Here is a 27920-nt window from a genome sequence, read left to right on the forward strand (position 1 = left end):
ATTTGATGTGCTGTCGTAGCCCCAGCCCAACGCTTGCTTCCCCCTCCTCCCGCCATCATAGGGACTCAATAAATATTTGCTGAAGGGGCTTCCCTGGTGGCGCAGTGGTTAAGAATCCGCCTGCCAATGCAGGAGACACGGGTTCAAGCCCTGGTCCGGGAAGATCCCACATGCCGCGGAGCAGCTAAGCCCTTGCGCCACAACTACTGAGCCTACGCTCTAGAGCCCGTGAGCCACAACTACCGACCCTGCGTGCCACAACTACTGAGGCCCGCGCCTAGAGGCCGTGCTCCGCAACAAGAGAAGCCACCGCAATGAGACGCCCGCTCACCACAACGGAGAGTAGCCCCCCGCTTGCCGCAACTAGAGAAAGCCCGCGCGCAGCAACAAAGACCCAACGCAGCCAGAAATTAATTAATTAAATTTAAAAAAATTTTTTTTCTATTGTGAAAGCTACTGAGGCAGCGACATTTCCGCTGGATCCCCATCCTTTCACCACGCAGAGGACTCCAAGTTGGAAGTTACATGTGCCTGTGATGGTTGGACTGATGTCTGGAACTGTGGGCTCCACAAGGCAGTGTCCAGGGCAGCTTTAGTTCACTTTATATACCCAGGGACTAGCATGGTGGATGGATGGAAGGATGGATGGTTGGATGGATGGATGGTGGGATGGATGGAAGGATGGATGGATGGTGGGATGGATGGGAGAATACTTTAACTGGCTTAACTGGCAGTCTGGGCTGCCCGTCCACCAAGTGAGGAACCTCCCGCAGGCAACTCACGGCTCGGAGCCTCAGTTTCCCCATCTGTAAAATGGGGGCTGTAATACGTACGTCCTACAGTTGTCGGGAAGAGTAAATTAGTTTAATATGAAAAGGGTCTAAAACAGTGGCTGGCACATACTGAGTGCTCAATAATGTAATATCTTACCATCTGGGGACAGGACAGTACTGGGTCAGAAGCGCCACCCCCAAACGCAGCCAGGCCTGCTCTGGAAGCCGGCTCTGCGGCTTACTGGCTATAAGAACTTCAGCAACTTCCTTACCTTTGTCTGAGCCTCTGGTGCCTCATCTGCAAAATGGGCTAAAATGGGGTTATTAGGGAATTAAATAACATGGTGCAGGTGTGTTTTCTGTAGGTTCTTTGTGTTACAGTAAGCATCAGATTTAATTAATTAATTAATTTATTTATTTATTTTTAAATGGTTACTCTGCATTTTCTTTTTTTTTTTCCTTTTTTTTTTTCTTTTGGCTGCACCGCACAGCTTGCAGGATCGTGGTTCCCTGAACAGGGATTGAACCTGGGCCCTCAGCACTGAAAGTGTGGAGTCCTAACCACTGGACTGCCAGGGAATTCCCCAGATGTTATTTTTTCAGTGTTTTTACTAAACCTAGGGTTTTTATTTTATTTTATTTTATTTTTTAGGTTTGCAAGCAGGTTTTGTTGGTTTTCACCACATTCAAGTTAAAACATTCAAGCTGGACAAAATGACATAGAGTGGAAGACCCATCTCCTGGCCACCCCAGACCCTTAGCCCTGGCCTCAGCCTCCAAGCCCCCCGCCCAGGGCAGCCTCTTCGTGTGCCCTCATCTGTCCTCCCAAGGATATTCTAAGTGTGTAGCGGCATGTGATGTGTATTACTTTTGCCAACAATAAAAATGGAATTGTTTGTGACACCTAAATTCATTCTGTCATCAGCTAGAACGAGTTAGCAACAATGGATAGGGAAAACAACAATTAAAAGGGAACAGTTGAGAAAATTCTGTCTTTCTGAAGATTTTCTTAAATGGTTGGTGCCTGCCACCACTGAATTTTTTCTGTCTTGTGAGAAAAAGAATATGCATGGATGTTAGTGGGGGAACAAACAAAGTCTCCGCTCACAGAAAATCAGTATTCCTGGCCAAAGAGAAAAAGAAATGGGGAATGCGGGTGGAGGGGCAGCCTCCTACCGTCCCTCACCTGTGCTCCAGAAAATTGCTTCAGGTGAGAAACTGTGCTGATTCCAAAGTTAGGAAACAGGTAAAAAAAAAAAATTTTTTTTAATAAATTTATTTATTTATTTATTTATTTATTTATTTTTGGCTGCGTTGGGTCTTCGTTGCTGCGCACGGGCTTTCTCTAGTTGCTGCGAGCGGGGGCTACTCTTTGTTGCAGTGCAGGGGCTCTAGGCACGTGGGCTTCATTAGTTGTGGCACGCAGGCTCAGTAGTTGTGGCTCGCGGGCTCTAGAGCACAGGCTCAGTAGTTGTGGCTCACGGGCCCAGTTGCTCCGCAGCATGCGGCATCTTCCCGGACCAGGGCTCGAACCCGTGTCGCCTGCGTTGGCAGGCAGATTCTCAACCACTGCGCCACCAGGGAAGCCCGGAATCGTCTATTTAAAAGCTAAGATTCCGTCTCTTCCTTGCTTCAAATCAAATTGCAATTGGAATGAAATTCAAACCCCTTAATGCGGCCGCCAAGCCCCATGAGTTGACTCCTGCTTCCCTGTCACACCTCCCCCTCCTCTTACTCCATGCTGCTGCCCTGGCCTTCTCCCCATCCCTGAGCTCCTTTCCACCTGGGGCCTCTGTGGCTGGCCCACTCCCATCATTCAAGGCTCAGTTAAAATGTCCCCTCTTTCAGGAAGCCTTCCCTGACCACCCCAGCTAAGGGACTGCCCACCACCTCTTTCGGCACCTCCTCTCTATCCCTAGTCCCCGTTTTATTTGCATCGTGGCACTTACCGTCCTCAAAACTTCTCTCCTTACTTATGTGTTGGATCCACGTCTGGCTCCCCTACTGAGGAGTAAGCTCGGGGGGCTTCATCTGTCTTGGATGCTTGTCTGCTACTCCACTACCGAGAAGACTGGCTGACTTGAAACAGGTGCTTTCTGGGTGTTTATTGATGAAGTGAATCAATGACTGCTTAGGAGATAAGTCCCAGAGTTGAAAACCTTAGCATCTGTAGGATCCCTCACCAAACTGTATCAATTTGGTCTTGTAAAAGGTTATGTAAGTTCTAAGAGTTTTCTGTAAGATGATGGGTTCCAACTTGTCATCAAGCTTGAGGCAGAGGACAGGGGGTCCCTGCAGGCTGGAGCCGACCCCAGTGCATCAGAAACAGCAGCTATTGTAGAAAAGATGCCGGTGATGCCACCAAACCCAGGGCAGAGGCTAGCAGTGGTGCACGGGGTATTAGCAGCTAAGTATGAGCTAGGCAAGCTCCTAGCCCAAATGTCAGTTGCAGGTTTCCTGGGTCATTTAAGGCACAGGAGCTCTCCTGACGGTTTACAAATTCTTTTGGCATGGGAAAAGTTCATAATACCAGCAGCTGCTGTTTACCAAGCACTAACCAGGCACCAGGCAGGGTGCTGTACCCTGTGGCCCATCATCATCTCATTCATCTTCCCAACATCCTCATGGGAGGGCAACTAAGATTCCAGTTTTGAGGTGAGGCAAAGGAGGCTCAGAGAAGTGAAGCACCGTGCCTAAGGCCACACAGCAGGAAGTGGCTGAGTCTGACCCCAACCAGGCCGATCTGCCTTGGGAACAGAGCACTCAACCTCAGCCATGTCTCAAACCTGGACCAGATTCTTTGATTCCAAAGTGACTGTTGATTCACATCGACCCCACCTTGGCTGAGAGTGAGAACTGGAAGAGGCCGACTCCCAGTATCCAAGAATGATGTCAGAATCCCCAACATAACAAGACAGATTTCAGACCCTGAAAAAGGGCAGCGGGTGGAAAGAGGCACTGCCTACTCAGTCCTAATACACATCTTCCCTAAGAAGAACACTCCCCCGCCATGTGTGCTGGCTTAGCTCAGGAGAACAGAGGATGAAACACCTTCTGGTGGGTCATTCTGGATGCCTATGTGGCCCTGAGCAATGAAGTGTCTCCAGGGAAGGGCTGTTTGCAGAAACCCCACTCTCACCCAGCTCGGCCCCAGGATTCAACATATTTTATTGAACAAATACCCTGTGCTGGGCATTGGGCTAGTTAGTGCGTGGTGAGACTCCGGAGGGCAAGATGGACCTGGTGCCTGCCATCGCGCACTTAGAGTCCACTGGAGAAGCCAGACAGTTGAACCATAATGTGTCCCAAGTGCTCCGTGATCACCGTGTGCATCTAAGATTCTAAGAGCCGGAGCACATCACCTGGAGAAGATGCTGAGGACACAGCATCCAGAAGGGATGTGACTCAACAAAACGTTAGAGCTACAAGATCCTGGAAGGCAGGTTCCTCAACTCAGCTCACCATCAAGATCGCCAAGAGAAGTTTGTTTTTAATAAAATAGATTCCTAGACCCTAGGCCCAGAGTTTCTGATTCAGTAGGTCAAAGGCAACAGAAGGACCTCAATATCTGATCCTTCCAAGAACCTCTGATGACCTGCCAAGTTTAGCAGCCATTGCTCTCAGGGGTCAATATCGGGATACCCAGAGGTACCCAGTGAAATGAAACAAGTAGAAGGAAGAAGTGAAATGGACCTCTCAGAGTTTTGAATTTGCTTTGGACAGGGATGTTGGGGTGACTTCTCCCCAAGAAGATGAAAGATCAGGTCACCACCTAATGCAGTTGCCACCAGGCAACAGCACCATGCATCAACGTAGCTGTTAAGAAGGTACAAGCAGGAAAATGATGCTTCATTTCACACTGAAGAGTGTCCATGATGTTAACTGGACCTGGCCCAGTGGTTAGACCACGGAAGTGGCCTCCTCATTCTTTGTGCAGATATGATACGCATGTTTAGAAAAGAACCCACAGAAAGATCAACGGGAAGAAAAGAGCAAAGGGAAAATAACTTAACAATTGTATTCATTTCCTAGAGCTGCCATAACGAAGTGCCACAAACTGGGCAACTTAAAACAGCTGAAACTTATTGTTTCACACACCTGGAGGGTAGACATCCAAGTCAAGGTGTCAGCAGGGCCACGCTCGCTCTGAAATCTGTAGGGGAGAATCCTCCCTGCCTCTTCCATCTTCGGGAGGTGGCCAGCAACCCTCGTGGCTGCATCCCTCCAATCTCTGCCTCTGACCTCACGTGGCCTTCTCCCCTCGTGTGTCTGTGCCTCTTCTCTTTTTGTAAGGACACAAGTCATATGGGATTAAGGCCCACTGGACTCCAGCATGACCTCATCTTAATTTAATTACAAGCCTATTTCCAAATAAGGTCACAACTGAGGTATAGGGGTTAGGACTAGGACATACCTTTTGGGGAGATACAGTTCAACCCCTAACACCCATGAAGTCCCAAAGGCCTTCTAATCTCAGTAAGGGCCAGATGCCAGGATACCCTCTTCAACCCATCCAACTCCCATACTCTCACCTGTGAGGATCATTCCTTAAGACTAAGATCTTTCCTTGGAAAATGTTGGGAAGCCTCAAGGAACACTCAATGTGTCATGAAAAAAAAAAAAAAAAAAAAAAAACCAAGGGAATTCCCTGGTGGCCTAGTGGTTGGGACTCTGCGCTCTCACTGCAAAGGGCCGAGGGCCTGGGTTCAACCCCTGGTTGGGAACTAAAACCAAGAAGCTTCAGGGGGCGACCGGAAGAAAGAAAAAACAAACCCACTGAGATCTGACCTTGTAAACATTCTTAACAAAGCTCTTTCCAAAGAGGTCCCTGGAGTTATGCCTTTCAACTCTTCTCAGTTTCCACGCTTTTCTTCTACCCATCTCCCACATCGAGATGTTATCCAAAAGAGGCAGGGAAATTAGTGTTTATGATGGTGCGAAAAATGACTGAGCATTCCATGAAACCATGGACTCCAATGTAATAGTAATTTTCAAAAATCATGAGGTCAGGTTTGTTTCTGCAGAAGATTATGTTCTGTGTTGCTAGCGGACAAAGGCTCGATACACCATGCATGAGTGGACCTTGGGCATAATGCCAGCCTGGGCTGGCAAAACCAGGAAGGGGTCAGGTTTTGATGGCTCCAAGTGTCACCAAGCCTCCCAGCCTGGTAGGCTGCAGATTTCAGAGAAGCAAATGAAGACTGTCAACTGGAAGAGAAATTCAGTGTATCTGAGATCTGAGAAAGGTAAGCCAGCAATGATCAGATCATCAAGAAGCAACAGCTACCCCTGGGAAGAGCACACTCGTGCATTGCGGCATCGGGCATCGAAATTTCGAAAGCAAACCTTTCTTATCTCCAACTAAAGGGAAAAGCCTCACCGCCCACTGAGCTCAAACAGATAGAGAGGCATTGGCCGACGGTCACTGCCATGCCAGGGATAAGAGAAAGCTCCCTCACCTGGAAAACACCTGGAAAACGTGCTTAAAGGAACCTCAGACTGTTCTTCCCCTTGCAGCCAAGGGCAGCTATTTCCTGGGTTCTCCACCTGCTGTAAAGGAAGGCAAACTAAACTGCCACTTCATTACCCCAACACACCCCGGGAAAAGGAAAAGACTAGAGAAATACAGACGGTCCCTGGCTTATGATGGTTTGACTTAGGTTTCAACTTAACAATGGTGCAAAATTGACATGCATTCAGTAGAAACCATACTTCGAAATTTGAATTTTGCCCTTTCCTGGGCTAGTGATACCCTCTCGTGATGCTGGGCAGTGGCAATGAGGGTCAGTGACCGATACACTCACAACCATTCCGGACCCAACCATTCTGGTTTCCACCTGCAGTAGAGTAGTCAACAGATTACATGAGATAGTCAACCCTTTACTATAAAATAAGCTTTGTGTTAGATGATTTTGCCCAGCTGTAGGCTAATTTAAGTGTTCTGAGCAGGTTTAAGGTGGGCGAGGCTAAGCTACAACATTTGATAGGTTAAGTGAATTAAATACATTTTTTTAAAAATTGAGGTATAGGGAATTCCCTGGTAGTCTAGCGGTTAGGACTTAGTGCTTTCACTGCCAGGGCCCGGGAACTAAGATTCCACAAGCTGCGCAGTATAGCCAAAAAAAAAGAAAAAAGAAAATTGAGGTATAGTTGATGTACAATAAATGTGCTTTTGACCTAAAGCTATTTTTAACTTACGATGAGTTTATTGGGATTTAACCCCATCGCCAGTCAAAGAGGACCTGTACCCGAAGTCCTCGGAAGTCACAGCAACCTGTACAGGAATCCACAACAGCTGGTAACCAACACTTACCCCGGGAAATAGGCAGTGGGCTCCCGCATCCCCACCACTGCTGGGCCTTAGAAGGCGTTTCTCTGTCTCTCACCCATCCATGACCTTATCTTGTTTTGTTTTTTAACATCCAAATACAGGAACTTCAGGTCTCAGACCTCACCCTGACACTAGACCCCCAAAGAGAAAAGAATGATGGTTGTTATGAAATCATTTCAAATGAGAAACAGACTAACCGTCCCTTTCCTAACTCACAACTTAAAACTGTGTGCACTTGGGAGATAAGACAACCATCAAGTGCTGTTGAAAACACCCTCTGACCTTCCAGAGAACCTCGAAGTGTCTGTGAGGCAGGCAAGCACCTCCAAGGTGCCAGGTACCAGGATGGGCAGGTATCCAGTTTACAGACGCAGAGTCCTGCCGAGTCCCTCTCGTAAATAAACGTTAGACCGCACGTGCCTTCAGACAATGGTTTTCCTTCGGTGCAACCAGGGAAAAAACGGGAGCATCCTCATTTCTTCTCCCAGAGGGCAAAGACTTCAGCAGCATCTTGTGTCTTCATAAAAAGCAAGCCCAACCTGTCAAAGAGCCAGCCGGCAACAACGGCACAGGGTGAAGGGAGAAGGGAGAAAGGAATGTAATTCCTACCAACACAAGACTTGAAACAAAAACGCTGGCCCCTGGGAAAAACAAGAGTCCATTGATCTGATGGTCCTGGGAGGTGGAAGTGCTCAGAGGGCAGGAAACCCTTCTCTCACCGATGGGAAAGCCAAGACAGCCGGTGTTTCAGTAGCGACCTCATGAGGGTGCTTGGTTGTCCTCCATGGCACCAGCTCAGAGTGTTGGGAAGTAAAACCTGTTATCATGCACTGGACCCAGGAACCCGGTAGCTGTCCTCGGGTGTCCAGTGGGAGCGAGGAAAAAGGAGAGCTGAGCGCTGAGCCAGGCATAAGCCCTGCTTATGACTCACTCCAATCCTGGGTTGACTTTGGGTTGATTCCAGAACATTGTCTGCACTGCAATTCAGCACAACTCCTCAAAGCCAGACTCTAGTCCAAAAGCAAGTGAAGACGCCGATAAGAAAATAGTCCTTTTTCCTTCGGCCCTTTGCCCCCATAACTTCCTCTTAGCACCCAACGTCTCACGTCTTGACTGAGAAATAAATGCCAATATGAGACCTTTTTGCTGCTCTAAAGCAAAGCAGTTGTGATCCTGACATATCAGCCAGATAAATCCAACTTAATGGGAATGTTCAGTGGCCAAGAACAGGCTGCCAAGAGCAAAGTATTAGGCTGGCAGAGTTTAAATTACTTAACAACAGCCAATGCCAACATTAAATCAGGAATTGCTGACCATTTTGTAGAGAGTTATGAATTAAGGATTATGAGACTGGAGTTGAAGCAATAGCCTTATCCAACGTTGAAGCGCAGCCACTCATGCCAAACTATAAACATATCACTTCCTGGAGGATGTGCCAGGCCACTTCAACTTGAAATCAAGGACTATCGGTGTGCATCCAAGATCCTTGCAAACATCCAGCAAGTACACAAGCCCTGCCGGTCTCTTCTGCTCCACAAGTACAGAGACCCAACCTCTGATCTGCCCAGCAGACAAAATGATTAGGATCCCTTGGATAGATGTGCATAATCACGTTCCCAAAGATGGAGAATTTCGATTGATTGAAAACACTTAGAGCACCTACCACACCGCCACTGCTTGCATTTGGCTGAATGCCAAGTCCTCCCAAGGAGGATCTGCCCAAGGATTTACCAACAATCATCTCATTTCCATTCTCAAAATTTTGAGGTGGCAACTTCACCATAAGTACAGTGTTTCTCAACCGAGCAGCCTTACACAAGAGACATGATTCCCAAACTGTGGATTCCTCTCTTGTTGTCAATCAACCGTCCCTCACACATCTCCCAACAGCCCTTGTGTTGGGGAAGATGGTACCATACACAGTCGAGAACCGCTGATGAGTGCGGGACGTGGCGCCAATAGAGCAGTCTTCCAAGAGAGACAAAACGAAACTCCAGATTCCCCTTGGCACAGAGATTTCCTGCTCCGTCTTATTAACTAAGCCACAGTCAAACCAGAAATTAGCTCTGCCATTCTTCCACTCCTCTTAGAAGATTAAAAAAAAACACATCAAGTTACAACCAGACTTTCACAGCTTCTATTGAGAATACTTTCTTTTTATTATACAGGTTTCATATACATAACAATTATTTAGGGAACTTTTACAGGCAAGGAGTTCAATTCCAAAACTCCGTTTTCACCCACACACACTGTACTTCACACTCATCTTCGGGGTCAGCCCAACAGGAATAAGACAAAGTTATTGCTTTGTGAACAGACAGCTTCAATTAAAGTAGAGTCTTCCAGAGTCGAGAACAGCGCTCAGGATCCTCTTAACTCTTAATACCCTGTGTACATATGAATAAAGCCTAAAGATGTGTCTTAGATTACCCCGTCACCTTTAAAAGCTAATATTAAAGTTGAATCCCATTTCTCAAAAAGTCATAAGAAGTGCACCCGTATTTACAGACCCCATTAAATTATGCATAAATAAAATCTGTACACTCAACGCAGCTTCTCAAAATACAGAATCTCCTCTGGGACTTGGGATGAGAGACAGCAAAAAAAAATGCTTCATGCCCACCCCTTTTCAAGTTTTCTCGAAACACCAAGATGTGAAATAAATACGCAAAATAAAGCTTCCGTACCTTAAAGGAACATGTCTTTTCAAAGAGTCTCCTCCTATTTGAAGAGTTAACTTTCAAAGTTTTGTTTTGTTTTTTTCTTAAAAAGAAAAACATAAAATCATCAGCAGGCTTTGCTTCTACAAGTTTCGTAAAACCCGAAGGGTCCCTGTGAACAAGGGATTTAAAGTGTGTCAAATATCACCTATTAACCAGTTCTTAAGCGGATAGAATCCTTGCCTCCTGCGGTATGTAGGATGAGACTGAAGAGGGTACACAAATACTTTTACTTTAACACTGAACGTTATTGTGGATCTGAATCACATCAATCTGACATTTCAACAGCTATGTGTGGGGGGGTTTTTGTTAGCCCAGGGAATTTATTCAAAAGCTTCCAAAACTTGTAGCACCACTTTCAGAGAAAGGAAGAATGGGGTTCCAAAAAATAAAATATCAGCTTAATGGGTAAAGAACCAGCACTTGTCACCTCCTGATAGCTCGTCCAGAGTTTAGGAGACACTTCAGCACTCCTTAAATACTAAGGAATCCAGGAGGGCACGTGAAGATCTGGAAATCGACGGAGGCCCTTTTCATGGGGAGGTGGATAACAAACTCTGTCCCCCAGGCAAGCGGGGTTCCCAGTTTGTCCTGGTCGAAACCGGTTTTGGAGTCCTTTTCCTTCCAGACTCTTCGGCCCTTTGTTCACCCCTGTTTTACTTCCTGTGCTTCTCCATCTTTTCCAGGGCTTTGCTGGAATCGGCTGGACTCTGGTCTCCGGGATTCATGTAGGATTTGTCTATGACCATCAGGGCTTCTTTTATGTAGTTCTGCACGGCAGACACAGCAGCACAGATGGCCTGGCTGCCAAACCCGTGGGTAATCAGGCTGAAATGAGACAAGCAGTTCTGGATGCTGGTCTCCAGGACCGGGGTGGGCCGGTTGTTCCCATTGGGAGTTCGGTCTTGATTGAGAAGGTCGGTGAATTCTTTACACACTTGCCTGTGAAAGACAGTCAACACACACCACTGAGTTCAATCTAGGCCGTGACAGGTAAAGAGCACAAACTACTGTGGGGATGACACCTAGAGGCAAAGAGAATTTGGGGCTGGCCAAGGAAGTAGATTTTAAACTAATAGCAATAGCCAGCTGCTGCACTTAGCACCTATTCTGTACTGGGCCCTGAACTAAACTCTTTTTATTTATTTTTGGCTGCACTGGGTCTTCGTTGCTGCGCGGGCTTTCTTCTAGTTGCAGCGAGCGGGGGCTACTCTTCGTTGTGGTGCGCGGGCTTCTCAGTGCGGTGGCTTCTCTTGTTGCGGAGCATGGGCTCTCGGCGAGTGGGCTTCAGTAGTTGCGGCACGTGGGCTTCAGTAGTTGTGGCTTGCGGGCTCTAGAGCGCAGGCTCAGTAACTGTGGCGCACGGGCTTAGTTGCTCCGCGGCGTGAGGGCTTGAACCCGTGTCCCATGCATTGGCAGGCAGATTCTTAACCACTGCGTCCCCAGGGAAGCCCTGAACTAAACTCTTTTGAGTACTATCTTATTTAATCCTCACTGCAATTAGAAAAGATAAAAGGATTAATGCCAGAATCAACTGGCCAAGGTCACCAGGACTGGTTAGAGGTGGAGTCAGAATTCCAGCCCAGGAGAGTAAGGGCTAGCTTTGTTTGATGCAGACCGGTTCCTTAAACCAATTCTGTCAAGAACCCTGAATTCATTTCCCTGAAACTCACTCTTTCGATACAGGCTGGTTCACTGTGCTGTCTTCTGCCCTATTTCCCACTTGACTAGTTCTGCTTCATTTACCGTGATTTTAAAATCCATTTACTCTTGGTTTCTATGAGAAATCCCTCAGCTGCATTAAGTCGTTTTGAGACATTTAATTTGCCCTCGTCTCCTACACACCCAACCCGATCATTACATTTTAAAAAGCAAAAACATCTTGTTATCAGGAGGCAGAAGGCACATGATCTTGACTGGATGTGATAAAATAAATTGTTTTCAACACGTTTTTGTAAGACATGCAAATAAGATAATGAAAGAGTAGCTTAACTAGTTTGAGCTGAATAAGTAAACAGCTCAAAGACACTCATTCTGAGCCATACACTCACTGTTCTAATTCTTCTAAATCCTACAAAAAGTTACTCTCGTTTGACTCTGTAAAAGATGCTCCTTGCCATGTCCTTTTGCTCAACACCCTAACTTACTTAAGGAGCCTTTCTTCCTTGAGCACCAGGGACTGTGCTGGCCCCTCACCTGCAAGGTCAGAGCATTAGGGCATCAAATTCTCAAGCCTCGATACTCACTGTGCAGCCAGCAGCATATTCTTCCTAGTTGCCATCTCATTCCGTCCTCCGAGATGAGGTCTGGTTAAATACTCGGCCACGGATTTACTAGGAAATTCTGCTTCGCAGACATAGGCAAAGTCCCGAGCCAAATGAACAGCCTCACCTAGAATAATCGGCAATGGCAACAGACTTTAGGGCCGCTGTGGTCCCCACGGCAAACTGTCCCTTCCCTCTTTTTCCAGCACTATCGGTATTGGTCTAGCAGTCATTTTGCATTCTAAAATGAAATCATACAAGGGGACAACAATCCAGCCGGTAAGTAGAACTTCCTGGGTACTTTCAGTGGGTACTCTCCCCTAAGGTGGAATCATACAATGCGAGAAAGAAAAAAAAAACCCTGAAAATTTTAACTGTATTTAAACGATGTTACCCCAGTCCTCTGCCCAACCTGAGCAGATGAAAAAACACACCCATGCTTCCTCTCGCTGATAAAACAGCACCCAGCATCCGTCGGTAGTGCATAAGTTGGAAAACTTAGGGGGGGTGAGCATGACTGACAAAGAAGCAAACTGTCACTTTTCTTTATGAAACTGGGACAAAAGTCTTTGACACGGAACTTTTGTTTCTAAATGAGGGCGCCCCATTACTGGTGGAGGTAAGTCTCTAGAATGTTGCTTTAAGAAAGAGAAGCAGGAGTGTTTCCTCCTGGAAATGTTAGGAGCCCTACCTACCCTCCTGTCTCAGGTATTGGGGGGCACAGAGGGAGAAAAACGAGGGGAGGGTGTCATTTCCCACCCGAGGCGCTGGGTTCTTTCTGGTTCCAAGATTTGGGGCTGCTAGAGCTTTACAAACCCAGATGGTGGACCCCACCCACCATCCCCACTTCCCTCCCCGACTCACCAAATCAACATCTGAGAACCATTGTTCTGGCACACGCTTTCTCATTCAAGCACCCCTGCCTGGCTGGTAAGGAAACCTAGGGGAGCCGCATTTATGCTCCACGAATGCAGAATCCACCATTCTCCATGCAGGACAGCTGGTCCCCAACAGCATGGAACAGGCCAGGCAGCTCCTTTCTCCTTGCCCTGACCTCCAAAGACACTCGTAAAAAGGTAGAGCAGGGCCCTGCCAAGTCTCTTTTAGCACCGCAGTCGCGCCATTTAGACCAGGGAAAGAAAGTGTTCAAAAGATTGCCTGGCTACCAGGAGACCACCCCTCATTGGCTCCCCCGGCCTGAGCCGGGGCCCAGCGCCCTGCTGATTGGGCGAGGTGCTGGCGGCCGCTCCAGGCTTAAGGATAAGCCCCTCCGTGTTCATCAACTCGTTTTCCTGTGCGCAGTAACAACGAGCTTGTTTTGTTTTGAAAAATAATTATTTCACTTTTCCCTCGCCCACTTTGTAAAAGGCCGTATTGCATTCTTGGCTACTTTCCAGGTTCGGGGTGCAGGCCCATTCAAGAAACTAAAATGTCACATCCTAACTATCTTAGGACTGGGGAGAGGGGCTCATCTGTGGGCCCCATTACTTTTTTTTTTTGATGGGGGAAATGAACAAAGGAACTGTGAATTGGGCTAGTCTCATTGTATACAAGGGCTTTTCTCTTCACTGACCACAATCCCAATATTCCACAGCTACAAAAACTAGAAACGGTCCTGCTGCCCACCAGTAACCAGCTTTTTTTTAAAAAGGTGTACCAAATGATCGATTGCCTCCTTCAAAAACTGGTTCATCTGATAATGTGATGTCTTAGGAAAACCAATTTTCTTTTTAACAATTTATTTCTGGGAGACCCAGAACAGAATACTTCAGCAGACAGATCGTTAAATGTTAACTTATTTGATTAAATGACTGTGATTCATTGTAATGAACGCATGGCAAATCGCTTGCATCTCTCTTTTGTGACTAAGAGTTGTGTTTAACCTTTTCTTATACCTCTTTTTTTTTTGAGGGGTGGGGCGGGTGCCGCACCCCACGGCGTGTGGGATCTTAGCTCCCCGATCAGGGGTCGAACCCATGCCCCCTGCACTGGAAGGCGAAGTCTCAACCACTGGATCGCCAGGAAGTCCCTAACCTTTTCTTTAGAGAAATATTCAAGACTCAACACAGCACTAACTAAAAACACCGCAAAACAAAAACACAACTCCACTGACCTTCTACTAAAGATGTTAGGAGGGTGACGTGAGCAGCTTTCCGTCTCCCAGCTGGAAGATTCAACCCAATCTTGTCCAACTTCTCCCGCAAGGACCGGCCACCATTTTTAGATTTGGCTCTGAACAAAATAATAATAATAATAAAATAAAAAATTCTTTTCTCAAGAAACCACTTTAAAATTCTAAATGCCTAACATGCTGCTAACAAAACAGAAATCTGTCAAAAATAATCTACATGGCTCATAATCAAGTGATACAGGGAATCCTTATTTAGTTAATCCCTGTAAAATTCAAAAATCTTTCTTAGCATCGCCAACATTATTTTTTTTTTAATCACAGAACATTGCAAGTTGTACGGAGCAGATAAATTTTCACTTGTACAAACTGCAGCAGCCCCCAAAAAACAACTCCCTGGGGGAACCAGACCCATGGAGCTCTTCTACTCTGAATACAGATGCTACCACTTCATACAAGGAATCAAATTCTAACCAAATGAGAATTTGTTAGCGCTGTTTTAACACTTCCTTCTACATTTGGCACTTTCTAAAAGAGAAGATGTGTACTAAAACTCCCTGAGCCAATGAGAATTCAGTGTTAGGTATAAAAGTTCCATAAATGTTAAAACTATCTCCCTGGTCCTTTTATATTATTCATCCCCATTCAACCGCCATGCCCAGAACGTGTCCCCATGTACCTTCTGAGGACACCTCCCAGTAATGAGGCATTTAAGCACTCAGGCGGGGACAGTCGCCTCTGGACTTCAGCAACTGTCACTTTGTATTTAGATGTAGAGCTGAGGAGGGACAATCTTCCAGGGACCGAGCAGAAGACCTCGCTGGGATTCATCACAGCCTCCACCAGCTCCTTCTGACAAGGGAGACTCAAGGGGTTCTTCGTCATTGAAATAGGACCTGTGAGTGAAGATCAGAAGTGGCATTCCCAAGCAAACCACTAACCAAAGCTGAAAGAGCTCTTTGAACAACTAACACTGCAATGTTGGACTATAAATTGCAAGCAGATTTTTTTAAATCCATATTCTTCAAAGATAATCGAATCTGAATTTCACAATTGAACACCTTGGGAAGTCTGTCAAGATCCCAAGCGTGGAGGGTTTGCATTTCCTAACCACTGTTAAAATCTGTTTAATTAGAACATTTATTTTCAAAAGACTACTTCATAACTAAATAAATGAAGATTTCTTTTTCCCCCTCACTCAACGAATATCCAAAATCACAGGACATAATCATCTGGCAAAATCTTTCAGTGCAACTGATCACAGTAAATTTTAAAATACAAACACACCTGTTCCAAGTTTACTGGGAAATTCAGTTTATTTTCTGAGGTTTTCTTTCTTTCTTTTTTTTTTTTCCCCCAAAACCCATTTTTCCTCAGTTGATTTCAAACAGTTTAACCTCAAGTAACAGACCATAATAACTACATTTCATTTAGGATTACCCCATTTCCCAACAGAGCTAAACTGTTAATCCTGGCAGTACCTAACTTAATTTCATGAGCCACTCACTCGCCCAAGTAATCCAATTTTCCAAACCCCCTCCCACCTCATCCCTGCATAAACCCGACAGATCACCCAGCCTGATGCTTTTAGGGCTGTATGTTTTGTAGGCCAAACTGTGTCCCACCTTCTTCTTGCAGGTCAGAATTAAGGCTCCTTACTCCTGTGTGTATTTGAAATCAGAAATAAAATCACATCAACCCATTCAACAATTAAAGTTGTCACAGAACCGATCACTCCACTAAGGTATGTGGTGACTTGTTTTCCAAATTTAATCACAGCCTTAACTCACTCTGGGATTCTTTCTGGAGCATTGTAAAAACACTCTCGAATTCCAGAAGTAACACCCGCCAAGGGAAAACTACGAAGTAACAAATCCGGAGATTGAGAGGCAGCTCCTGAGAGCATCCTTTCCCACTCAGATCTTAAAGAAATGCCCGGTCTTCTCACTCCTAAAACCTACCTGCCTCGAGCCCCTGTCACTCCCTTCCACCACAAATGTCCCAAGCCGGATACCAAAAGCCCTACCTTACTAATAAGTTAGTAACTTCCCAGTACCGCTAAGAACCAGTACAGGGTGTGTGACGCCAGAGGAAGAAAAGAACTCGCGCTCACTCCGTACCTTTGCGAATAACCGTCTGATCATGCAGAAGTAGGTGCTGGTCGTCGACATTCTGGGGGAGAAATGACAAAGTTCCCTTTAAGTTCGGGGGAGCCTGGGCGGGGTAGGAGAGAGGCAGTGGGGCGAACGGGTCCGGGCACGAGGGGCAGGGCCGAGGCGCTCACCTGCACCTCCTCCATCTGGTGCGCCATGTCGTGGAGCCCCAGGTTCTCGGCCAGGCCCGCGGCGTCCAGGGCGTGCGAGTGGGGCAGCAGCAGGTCCGAGCGGCGGTAGGCGTCCCTGCGGGCGCTCACGGCGCCGCCGTCCAGCCCGGAGAGGTGGGGCAAGAGGCCGGCCGGGCGCGCGTGGTGCGAGGGCAGCCCAGCCCCCTCCTGGCTCTGGCGGCCCGGCCAGGCCTGCTGCTGGCTGCCGGTGGGCGCCGGCTGGTGCAGGGGGTTGATGGCGGCGGCGTACGCTTCTCCCAGATGCGAGTAGGGGTCGGCTGCCTGCGAGTAAGCCAGCTGCTGGTAGGGAGGCGGAAAGTAGGGTGGTGGCTGGTATTCGGCGACGCCAGCATGGGAGAGGGGCGGCGCGGGGCTGTAGAGATGCTGCCCGGCGGAGGAGAGGTGAGGCAGGCGCGGGTTCCCATTGCTGCTCGCGTCGTGGCGATCCTGGGCCAGAGAAACGGAGACCCGGTTAGTACGAAACCCCGCTACTGCGCACGGCCCGCGGCCCCCGCGCTGAGCCTTGTGACCCCCGGGGACCCACCGCACCGGTCCGGACCGACCCCCGCGGGGCCTGCCCTCGGGCCAAAAGGCCCCGGGGAGCAACGTGCCCCGGGGGTTTCGTTGTCAACCGCGAGTCCGCAGAGGAAGGGGAAACTGGAGAAAGACCTGGAGGAACGTGCCCTCCGGGCCCCGCGGCGAAGGTCTGACGCCCGAGGTATTCTGCGGCTCCAAGTCCGAAGCCCAGGCCTTGGGCCGGGAGAAGCTGGGGTAGGGGTCCTGGGAGAAAACCTGCAGGCAGCGCAGAGCGCGGTCGCTCACAAGCCCGCACATGCTGGCGTCGTCGGCCGAAAGTGGGGAAGCGGTGGGCGCGGATAATGCGCGCCGCGCAGGAAGTGCGCCGTTTCCCCGCCCCAGGGACCCTCCCTTCCACGCCCTCAGGACAAAGACCTCCGGGTGAGAGACCCTCCCTAGCGGGGGCAGCTACCCAACGCCGCCCAAGGGACTCGGGGAGGAGCCCGCCGCAGCCAGGGGTGCGCTCCCTGCTAGCCGTGTCCCGACCAAATAACGCCGTCCTGCCCAGCCACCGTCAGTCTCCCCACAAATCGGGCGCAGAGAGAGAACGAAGGGCCTCGAAAATTGGGCAACCTTGCCTGCGCACGTTCCCTCGCCCCACGGCTGTCCGACTTAATTCTCAAAGGACGTGTCGCCATGTGTTCCCGGGGTCAAAGGGGTGGCGGGGGACCAGGAGAGCTATGGCACCGTCGCCCCCTAGCTGAAGCGCCCGGGCCTGCAAACAGGGGCAGCCCCTCTAGGTCCCGCGGGCGCACGGCTCTCCCGCGTCCCCGCCGCCACCGCTCCCCTCTCCCGGGGCCCAGGCTCACGCCTCGCGCCGCCTGCGTCTTCTTCCTCTTCCCGCTCGCCGCCTTCCTCCCTCCCACTCTCCGAAACTCTAGCTCAACCTGTCCGACAGGCTGGAGCACTCCCGAGCGCTTACGGCCCCATCTGGCCTCAGCGCCCCCCCCCGCCCCCCCTTCTCTGGAAAGCCAAACTTCGGTTGTTTTCTTGTTTCCCCGAGGGGGTAGCGGGGCAGGTGACAAGCCCGCCTCGGAGGAGACTCCGCAAAGGTGTCGCCTGCAGGTCGCCTCGTCTGACCCCTTTGGACGGAGGTTTCGTGCGTAAAAGCCACCTCTAAAAGTTGCAGACCCAGCGCTCTTCCGAGAAAACGGGGAAAAGGGCTGTTTTGCTTCGCAGGAAACCGGCCGGTGAGCTTTGTGGTAAGCTATGCTCTTTCCAGGCCCCATTCCCGAGACTGGATATTTAGGTAAAGGCCCGATTCAGGAAGGGGACCCCGGAGAAACGCACTAGGGAGTGTCCGGAGAAGTGGACCCTGTCCCATCGAAGGGCGAGCGGTGGGTGCCTGTTCGCTGCTCCTGCGCCCTCGCCCCCGACCTCGGTCCAGTGGCCCGCGCCTCCGGGACTGTACTCGGGCGGGGCCAGGCTGCGCCCTTGTGCCCAGCTCACCTCGCAGTCCTCTTCATACTTGACATTATCGGTTATTTTCCACAACATGGCGTCCGGCGTCCCCCAAAACAGTCGCCAGTTAAATCCAGGTTCCCCCCACCCCCCGAGCGGTAAATCCAAAATTGGGGTCACGGTGGCCAGGCGTCTGCCGCTGCCCCCGCCGCGCGCGGGCCTAGCCGTCCCGGTCACTGGACGCGCATCGGCGGCTCCGCGATTGTAGATGCTGCCGCCGCGGGTGTAGAGGCCGCGGCCGGGGACCGGGAAAGCCGCGCCCGCAGTGTGTGTCCAGGCGATAGCCGGGGGATCCGGGCGCCTTAATGAGAAGGAAATTATCATAACTCCTCCCCGGGGGCCGGCGCGAAGGCCCCGGCGCCGGGCGGGGCGGCCCCCAGCCAGTCCCAGCCTAGCTCCGCCCCGCATCCTGGCCCGGCGCCGCGCGGAGACCCACGCCTCGGGGGGCTTAGGAGAGGAGTCGAGTGGGCCGCACCTCGCTGACAGCCGCAAACCTATGAGGCCAGTGTCCCCCATCACGCCGTCCATCAGTCACCCTCACCAAGCACACACCTGAGGTTGGCAGAGCTGGGGACCGGGATCCGAACCCAAGAGCCCCCCCTCTTTCACCGACAGGGCCTTCCCCCACCCTCCAAAAGACGTCTCAACAGCTGAGGTCCCCCTATCTCCTGAAACGTCCCAAACACCCGCTCCAAGGAGATTTAAGGTTTAAACTGGGATCAGGCCGCTGGAGTCCCAATCCCTCCGAGGGACGACGCCCTCCCCCGCACGGCGTGGGCACAGTGCGCTCGGGGTCCTCCGAGGGGGCGGGGGTGGGAAGGCCTTCTGGGGAGTTGGCCCCAAGCGCCACCGAGCGGGCGGGCCGCTCCACCGGCCCCGAAGTCTCGGACAACTGCGTTTCGCCGCCATCGCCCGAAGCTCCATCTCCAAGGCTGGGCTGCGGCCGGGAGGCGGGTGGGGGGCACCCGCTTGCCCTCGCCCGGCCCAGCCCTGCCCGGTTGCCGGCTCAGCAGCTTCCTCCGACGGTTCAGGCACTCGGAAGCCTCAGCTCAACCGAGAAAAGAGGTGCGGGGCTGAATGCAACCCTAGCGTCACAGGCGGGGGCGAGGGAAGAGGTGGGGGGAGGGGGAGGGGGAGGGGCCGTGGAGGGACCCCCCCCCCCGCCCCCCGCTGGAGAGGTGAGCACCCGGGGTCCGCAGATACAGGCAGAAAACGAAACTTCCTTCCACATAAACGTTGCCTCTCCCCCCGAGTATGCGTTTGCCCCCCAACCTTGAAAGCAAAGCGCAATACTGAAACATTTTAAAGAAACGAAATCCATTGGTCCGATTATTGTAATTGACCTTTTTTTTTTTTTTTTTTTTTGCTGCAAGGGGAAAGTCGCTCATTCTCGGGAGCTGAATTTAAACGTTCTCAGGGAATCAGAGAAGGAATCTTTCGATTTGATTTCCGAATCCGATTTTGCGATAATCAATACCTATCGGTTTAGTGCCCCGGGCCTGGAGTGGACGCCGCTCCCAAACCACAGAATGAACGCACCCACCGCTTCCCTCCTCCCGCTCGGGTTTGTTTGAACTTTAGCATTTCTTTAAACCGAGATGGGCCTAAAATAAAATAACCAAAATAAAAATAGGCGTCTCCCAAGCGAAAGGTTCTCCCTCGCCCTAGAGAGTAGACAGATTCCAGGTGATATTCCGACCAGTTGTGAGAACAAAACCTGGAGGCAAAACCACTGGGGGCTTTTCGGGCATGTCTGCGGGCTCTGCACTAGGAAGTACAAAGACAGTGCACACACGACCCCTAACACCTAGCTTTCAAGACACCGTGGTGGGGGGGGATGGGCGGTAAAAGAGAAAACCGCAGAAGCAGCGCTCCTGGTACTCGGGAGTGGGGGCAGGGGGCACCTGCTCAGGGCAGGAATCGGACCCGGCGCGGTAGGCACGCTAGCGCCCTGGGCGTGGAAGACTGGGGTCCCAGGTACTTTCGAGGGAGGTTGCGGAGCCTCTGGACGCCCCAGACACCCAGACCAGTGACGCAGGAGCTCTCCTCCACGCTGGGCCTTCTAGCCCCGGCTTTGACTCGAAGACCCGGCCGGGGATGCAGCTTGAACAACTTGTCTCGTCCACGCCTGCAACTTTACCGCCGGGCATGTTGGGGCCAGGGCTGGGCAACAAGGTACCAACCCCCCGCCCCAGGTCCTGGCTGCCCTTCCTTTCCGCAGCAGCGCTCGCCAAAGCCACCCGGAGGGACGGAAATCCCTCGCAGCCCCGGGGCGTCTATGGCGGAGGCAAAGGGAGCCGATGGGCCCCGAGGGTTTGCGCACCTCCGTTTAGGGAGCCCCAAGGGCACAGAGGTTTCGGAACCGCTCAGCAAAGGCCATTCACTCCCAAGCCAGCGCCCTGGACCTGGACGCTGCCCCCCTCCAAGGGACACGCGCTCAAGCTAGAGCGCGACTTCTGCGCCCTGGATGGGGAAGGCGGCTCAAACGAATCCTCAACCTTCCCGGCCAGGCAGACTCTACCCCAACACGCACAGCTTCTGCTTCAGGGACGGAACCCAGGCGCGCGCGCGCCCTGGTCCGGATGCCGGAAATCTCAGCCCTTCCTTGAGCTCAACTTTTCTGCTCTGAGCCGAGAGCAGAGAGCCGATGGCTCCCACACTCAAGACAGACCTCCCCCAAGGCCCCCGCCCCTCGCCGCGCGAAGACGCGTGACCGCGTGGCCGCGCCCTTAGGCAGCCACGGCCTGGGAAGGGTGCCCCCTCCGACCCTCCGCGGCTTCGCAGCCGCCAAGTGTAAACAGAACGTGGGGATCCCGGGGAGCAGCCTCGCCGCTCGCCTCGCACAATCAAGGATATGGGGCTGGACGGTTGTCAGCGGCTTCCCTCTGTCGCCCCCTAGGGAGCCTGCACTCAACCCACAACGCTTGAAGCCCTGGACTCCGGCCCCCAGCCCGCTCGGATGGCACTAGAAACCGGAGACCGGAGGCGACAAGGCGTCTGCGAGGACAGCAGCGCTACAACAGTGCGCCACCTCCAAAGATGCGCGGGCAGCTGCCTCTGGAAACAAGGCTCCCAGCCCCGGGCGGCAGGCTTCCGCCGCCTCCGCCCCCATGGCAAGCCCAGGAAGGCGGCGCGGCGGGTAGAGCTGGACTGGAGCAGGCCTGCGACTCCTCTTCCCGCCCCGGGGAGGGGGCGCCCGAGCGGCAGGTGGAGGCCCCGAAGCGCCCTCGCGGGCGCCGTGCACCAAACGAGGTGTCTGTGTCGCCCCGCGGAACGGCTTGGGCTCCGGCTGGGACAGCAGTAAGAGGCGGGGCCCGGCGAAGCAGAGCCGAAAAGCCGGGGCCTACAGCAGTCCGGGAGGGCGCGCATTCACGCGCTAGCCCGCGCCCTCCCTCGCAGCACCGGCACCCACTGGACGGACACGGCGTCCAAGAGCATCCGAACTGTCTGAGCCCACTAAGGTGCACGTCCGGAGCGCCACATGTATTAAATAATTCACAGTCATTCCAAAATAGCAGCAATAATATAAAAACAGCAGTTGTTTCACTGATGCTCAAAGTGGCGGCTACACGCACGCACAGATGCTTCTCGTCCTAGCCCAGGGTCCAGCCCAACTCTTTCTACTGCTCACTTGTAAGCGCTCCGCGCCAGGCCGGGTCCTCGAAGGGGTTTCGCAGCCTTTAGCTCTTCCTTTGCAAGCATCCTCGCAAACCAGCAAAAGCGAAGCACGGAGCTGGGGGAGCCTGTAGGACCCAAGCTTCGGAGAGGCTCTAGTTTGCGGAGCGCTCGCCGAGCGCAGCGGTCGTGGGTAGAGTCTCTAACTTGACGACCATCGCCCCACTTCCCAGCAGGCGAATTTTCAGTCGTCCAACTACCTCAAAGCCACCAGCCTGCCTGTTCTTCAAGGCCATCTTCCTAGCTGCTCTCGGGCACCTATTAGAGACAAGCCGGCTCTCGCCTCCCCTGCCCCGGGGGACCCCCGCCCTCAGAGTGCCTGTCACCTCTCCACCCACTAACATCCCTGGGCCCATCCGGGTGCAGCCTAACCGCTCCGAGCGCAGGCAGGAGGGCCAAGGCGCGAGCCCAGTGTCCCCGGAGGCCTTCTCGGCTCGGCGTCCTAGAGCACCAGGCACCTCCAGGCCGGCTAAGCCCGGAGGCCTTCACCTGTTTATCTGGTCGCCGCCAGGCGAGGAGGAGGCCCACCGTGGCCAGGCGCCCAGCGGCGCGGACTCGGCTTCCTGCGCCAGAAGTGCGCAGCGTCCAGGGGCCACCGTGCACCCCGCACCGGCGCCAATCCCACCCAGGGGGCACACCCCGCCTCCGGCAGCCAGCCCTCCAGCACCCCTCTCTTTCCCTGCCGGTCCTTGGATCTGTCCTCCACCCAACACCTCTCTTCTCACCTTTAGGAACTGGAAATTCATGTTGCCAGCTCTTCAACCCTCTGTGAGTTGAGGTTTTCAAGAATGGGAGCAACGCAGGAACAGGTCCCCAAGGGCCGCGTCGTGTGCTGTAAAGTGCTCCGAGCGTTTATTTAATTAACGGAAGGGGGATGGGGGGGTACAATTCACAGCCAAAACGGGCTATCGCGATTGGAAGACACACCTGAAGGTCCTGGTTACTCCTCCCCTGCCCTCCTCCCCTTGGAAACTGTAAACTCGCCAATTGAAAAGGGTCTTCCCGGCCTTTTGACTGATCTTAACATCTGTTTTTAACTAGCAGTAGGTAGGGCTCCTTCCGTCACAAAATTATTTTAAATGTAGTCTACGCCTTGCAGGCAGAGGACATTTTAAATGCGTTCTGTCTCCACAGCCAGATCTATTAACATTTCCGTGAATTCTCCGCCCTCATTTCTGGCTTTGATCTGACTCCAGGCACCTCGCAGGTTTCCAGGTCCAGCTAAAACTGAACCAGGGGCACTGAATTCCTTGGAGGAGAAGGAGGTGGGTGGGTTTGGGGTCTTCCTTAAGTGCCAGAGAGACGTGTTTACACCTTGGTTATCACATGCTCTTTGCCTGAAGGAAAGAGGCAAAGGACCTAGGTTACTTAAAAAAAGAAAGGGAACACACACACACACGCACACACACACACACACACACAGCTGAGAGCCCAGTAAAATGCAGTCTTAAGGTAGACTGTAAACACAAAAATAAATGCCATTTGTTGACTGTACCACAGGGGACCCACTGTGACCACCCAGGTCAGCAGGAGGAGAAATTAGCTTTGTACAGAAGCTGCCCTTCAGTACCTGAGTCCTTCATAGTTTTCATACAAAACCTGCCCAGGCAACCAAACAGCTTCTTTTCCAGAGAGGTGAGTTGAAAACTTACTCAAGATTACTCTACATATGCTTTAGAAGAAATAAAAAAAGAAGTGGCAGGAAAACTGCAGGTTTCAGCCCCACCTACTGGGAAACTCTCCCAGAGATTCTCTGTCCCCAGTAGTCTTCAAAGGTACAGTTTTTAAAAGGCACCAAGAAATTTCTATGACAGAACCATCCATGTAGTGAAATGTACATTTTTACGTTTCTCAAAAACAAAAAGTGGTATAAGCACAGCCACAACTTAGTGTAAAGTGGTTTAAACATTCACTCTTAGCCACTGATTTGGGGGGGGCGGGGGGGGAAAGGCAGAATACACAACTACAGGGAAAATAGCTTAGTTGAAGTTGTAAGGTAGGATTTTGATCATCAATACGGTTCTGTTCTAAGATCAAAACATGCTATGCCTTTTGGTCTCACTATAGGAATAGTGAAAAGGATACAGGCCACATTTTGGGGTGTAGCTTCACCCAGGCAATAGGATGGGACTGGGGGGGGAGGGTATGGAGAGAAAGGTGATTTTTTTACTTCATTATGGATGGGGTTTTGTTTTCATTTGTGGTGGGGAGGGGTTACAATTGATGTGTCTTGTGTTAATTATTTTTTTAAATGAACACCATAATCACTGTTAACATCCTGATTTTATTTCAAAATTTAATCCAGAAAGGAAGATTTTGTTATTGTTGTTGTTGTTATGTTTGTTGTTGCTGCTCTGAGTACATCTTACTTTTATAATTTTTTAAAAAATGCAATGACCACTGTTAATGCCTAAATGTATTTATTTGACCTCAGAAACTGAAACATCTTGTACTGCCACAATACATAATTATGAAATATTGGCACCTGGACAAGGTGTCAACCTCCCCAGGGTCTCTTTAGACAACTCCCGCTAGTGGGGTCTGCAAGGAAGCTGGAGCAAGGGCCCGCAGGGGGAGAGCCCCCAGCTCCCAGGCAGCCCCCTGTGTCCTTTCTCCTCTGCCCACTCTTTTATTTATTTATTTTAAATATTTATTTATTTATTTATTTTGGCTGCGCCGGGTCTTAGTTGCCGCACGCGGGATCTTCCTTGCCGCGTGCCGGATCTTTAGTTGCGGCATGCGGGATCTTTAGTTGCGGCATGTGAAATCTAGTTCCCTGACCAGGGATCGAACCTGGGCCCCCTGCATTGGGAGTGCGGAGTCTTAGCCACTGGACCACCAGGGAAGTCCCTGCCCACTCTTTTAAATTCTACAAGCCAGGCTGCAGTAGCTCCAGTTTACTGCTAGCATCTTCCGCACATGGCACACAAACGTTTTCTTCCCTGAACATGGTGCCAAGCTCCTGAGTTCTGCATGTAAGAACTCATTTCAGTGGGGCTGTCAGCCCAAAAACAACAACATTAAAAAAGCCAGAATGGCACCATGGCAACCCAAGGATCCAGAGGGTAAACCTAGCCAGCAAAAGTCAACACCAAATTAAAACCAGAACCTAAAAGAAAGAAAAGATATTATTCTTTATAGCCACTCTTAATATAAAATAAATATCAGTTTCCAAACCCTTTTTAAATACCAGGAACACCAACCAAAAAATCTTAAAGACTAATACATAGTTTCAGGTGTTCATATATGAGACTCTGCAACTGTGTATAATGAATCAAATGCACATGTTCCAAAACCATAACTGCATAGCTTAAGGGATTCCTCTGTCCCTCTTTGGGGTTCAGGTCACCCAAACTCTTTCTGTATTGAAAGGATGCTCTTCAATCTCATCACAACTTGGCCTTTTAAACAAGCAAGTTACCCTGCTCAGAACCACTCATTCAGACTTTTTAAAAAAATTTTTTATTGGACTATAGTTGATTTACAAGGTTGTGTTAGTTTCAGGTGTACAACAAAGTGAATCAGTTATACATATACATATATCCACTCTTTTTTAGGTTTCCTTCCCATTTAGGTCACCACAGATGATTGAGTAGAGTTCCCTGTGCTATAAAGTAGGTCTTTTTTAGTTATCTATTTTATATATAGTAGTGTGTTTATGTCAATCCCAATCTTCCACTTTATCCCTCCACCCCACCCCCACTCCCTGGTAACCACAGTTTGTTTTCTATGCTTTTTTTAATATAAATTTATTTATTTTATTTTATCAATTTATTTTTGGGTTTTTTTAATAAATAAATTTATTTTAAAAATAAAATATAACAAAAAGCATGTTCTTAAAAAAATAAAATAATACATAAAAAAATAAAAAAGCGTGTTCTTTTAGCAGCAATTGGTGTGCCTACATCCTTTATAGCCAGTGGGCCGGGCCCACTAATGACATTTATCCAGCCCCCAAACTTGCACTGTCCTTCTGTCCTTCCACGATTAGTGGAGGAAACAATGCCATAGTCTCTTTCTTTCCCTTTAAATAAACCTCTTGTTGGCTCCGGTGGAGGAGCTGGGGAGTCTGGGCCTATCTATTTATTTTTGGCTGCGTTGGGTCTTCGTTGCTGCACTTGGGCTTTCTCTAGTTGCTGCGAGCCAGGGCTACTCTTCATTGCGGTGCGCGGGCTTCTCATTGTGGTGGCTTCTCTTGTTGCAGAGCACAGGCTCCAGGTGCGTGGGCTTCAGTAGTTTGTGGCACGCGGGCTCAGTAGTTGTGGCTCGCAGGCTCTAGAGCGCAGCCTCAGTAGTTGTGGCGCATGGGCCACAGTTGCTCCGCGGCATGTGGGATCTTCCCGGATCGAACCCGTGTCCCCTGCAATGGCAGGCAAACTCTTAACCACTGCACCACCAGGGAAGTCCCTCTATGTTTTGTTTTAAAGAAACAGTTTTTCATTCTTGTATACAAGGTTATAAAAATTCTATCATTTATATGGATTTGGGGGTTGGGGAAGAGGAGGCAAAGGAAGTTTAAGTCGAACGTGATTTTTTTTTAAAAGAATTTGATTGTTTCTTCCTATGTCCCCTCCCCCACCCAAAGGATTAGATTATAAATCCATATTTCAATTATATTCAGGAAAATTCTGAGGCCCCAAAAGAGGTGGTTACCTGAAACCAAGACTTCCCCAGCCCCATCCTATCCAAACAAGCAAGTCACCCGTTTCTCCTTTTGGACTCCCACCCTTAGGACAGGTCTGAATCTACAGGTTCCCCTCACCTGGACCACCAGGCTGCCCTTATGACTCCTGATGACTCCAAAAAGAAGGGCAAGTCAGTTACCTCCAAGGTCAGTAACAGGAGGGAAAGGACCAGGGCTGGAATTAGAGTGAGGAAGCAAAATTTAAGAAGACACCCCAAAACGCAGTAATCAAGACAATATTTTAATGCACTAGTTTTTAAAAATCAAAATGAACACACACAAAAACTCCCTGATGAACAAAACATCAAAATTTTAAATGAAGACAGGCTGCGGTTGTTTTATGACCCTGTGTCACCGTGCGATGGAGAGTTACGTTCCATCAGCCCGCGGTCCCAAGCCCCTTGTGTCCCCTGCCAGGTGGGCTGACGCAAGTTGACAGTGGTGAGTGAACAGACTGAGCAAGGAGGGGCTTGGGATAGAGCCGTGGTTTTTGATTGCAGAGCTTTTATTAACTTTTTCCGATTGGGAGGCTATTTGATGTGTATCCAGGGGTTCACGATGTCCTTGGCTCCAGGCTCCAGCGCTGCCTTACCTTGTCTGGCAGGGCACTAGGGGAGGTCAGTGCCCCACGGTACCGGTACCGAACACTAGAAAACAGGGGGTCCGAATGCCTTACACTTCCTATCGCATTTAGGACAGGTGGAAGGCTGACGGTGTCTGCATTTCCCGGAATGTGCCACACCCTCACCTCTTACTCCCTGATGAAGACTACAGGCTTGGGCGCCGCTGTGTCTGCTCCAGATCCTGACTCCGCTTCAACTCTTAGTGCCTCAGTGTTTCCATCTGCAAAATGGAGATAATAGTGCCTATCTCGTAGGGGTGAGGATGAAATGAGATAGTGTACGCAGAGGGCTTAAAAGGATGCCTGGCCAACGTAAGTGTTACACGGTGTCAGCTACAATATCATCACTGCTGAGTCCTCTTT

General features: G+C 50.4%; 1 protein-coding gene across 1 annotated transcript; it reads right to left on the bottom strand.

Moving 5' to 3' along the window:
* Nucleotides 1–10084: 10084 nt before the first annotated feature.
* Nucleotides 10085–18612, bottom strand: TFAP2C (transcription factor AP-2 gamma). The gene is made up of 7 exons (XM_068523878.1): nt 18565–18612; nt 16501–16986; nt 16337–16388; nt 14896–15112; nt 14202–14320; nt 12071–12215; nt 10085–10766 (listed from the first exon to the last, which is right to left on the bottom strand). Exons 1-7 carry the CDS (start codon nt 18610–18612, stop codon nt 10481–10483), a joined length of 1353 nt encoding a protein of 450 aa, XP_068379979.1. The 3' UTR covers nt 10085–10480.
* Between the last annotated feature and the right edge of the window lie 9308 nt (nt 18613–27920).

The sequence above is a fragment of the Eschrichtius robustus genome, chromosome 16 (genome assembly GCF_028021215.1).
Source record: "Eschrichtius robustus isolate mEscRob2 chromosome 16, mEscRob2.pri, whole genome shotgun sequence".
In the NCBI taxonomy this organism is placed as follows: domain Eukaryota; kingdom Metazoa; phylum Chordata; class Mammalia; order Artiodactyla; family Eschrichtiidae; genus Eschrichtius; species Eschrichtius robustus.

Bases quoted from the DNA above. Each gene is read 5' to 3' on its own strand.
- TFAP2C (XM_068523878.1), bottom strand. From the start codon at position 18,612: ATGTTGTGGAAAATAACCGATAATGTCAAGTATGAAGAGGACTGCGAG. The intron at 16,987-18,564 runs GTGAGCTGGGCA...TCTCTGGCCCAG, and splicing joins AGTATGAAGAGGACTGCGAG to GATCGCCACGACGCGAGCAG. The intron at 15,113-16,336 runs GTACGGAGTGAG...CTTCACTCACAG, and splicing joins TCAGACGGTTATTCGCAAAG to GTCCTATTTCAATGACGAAG.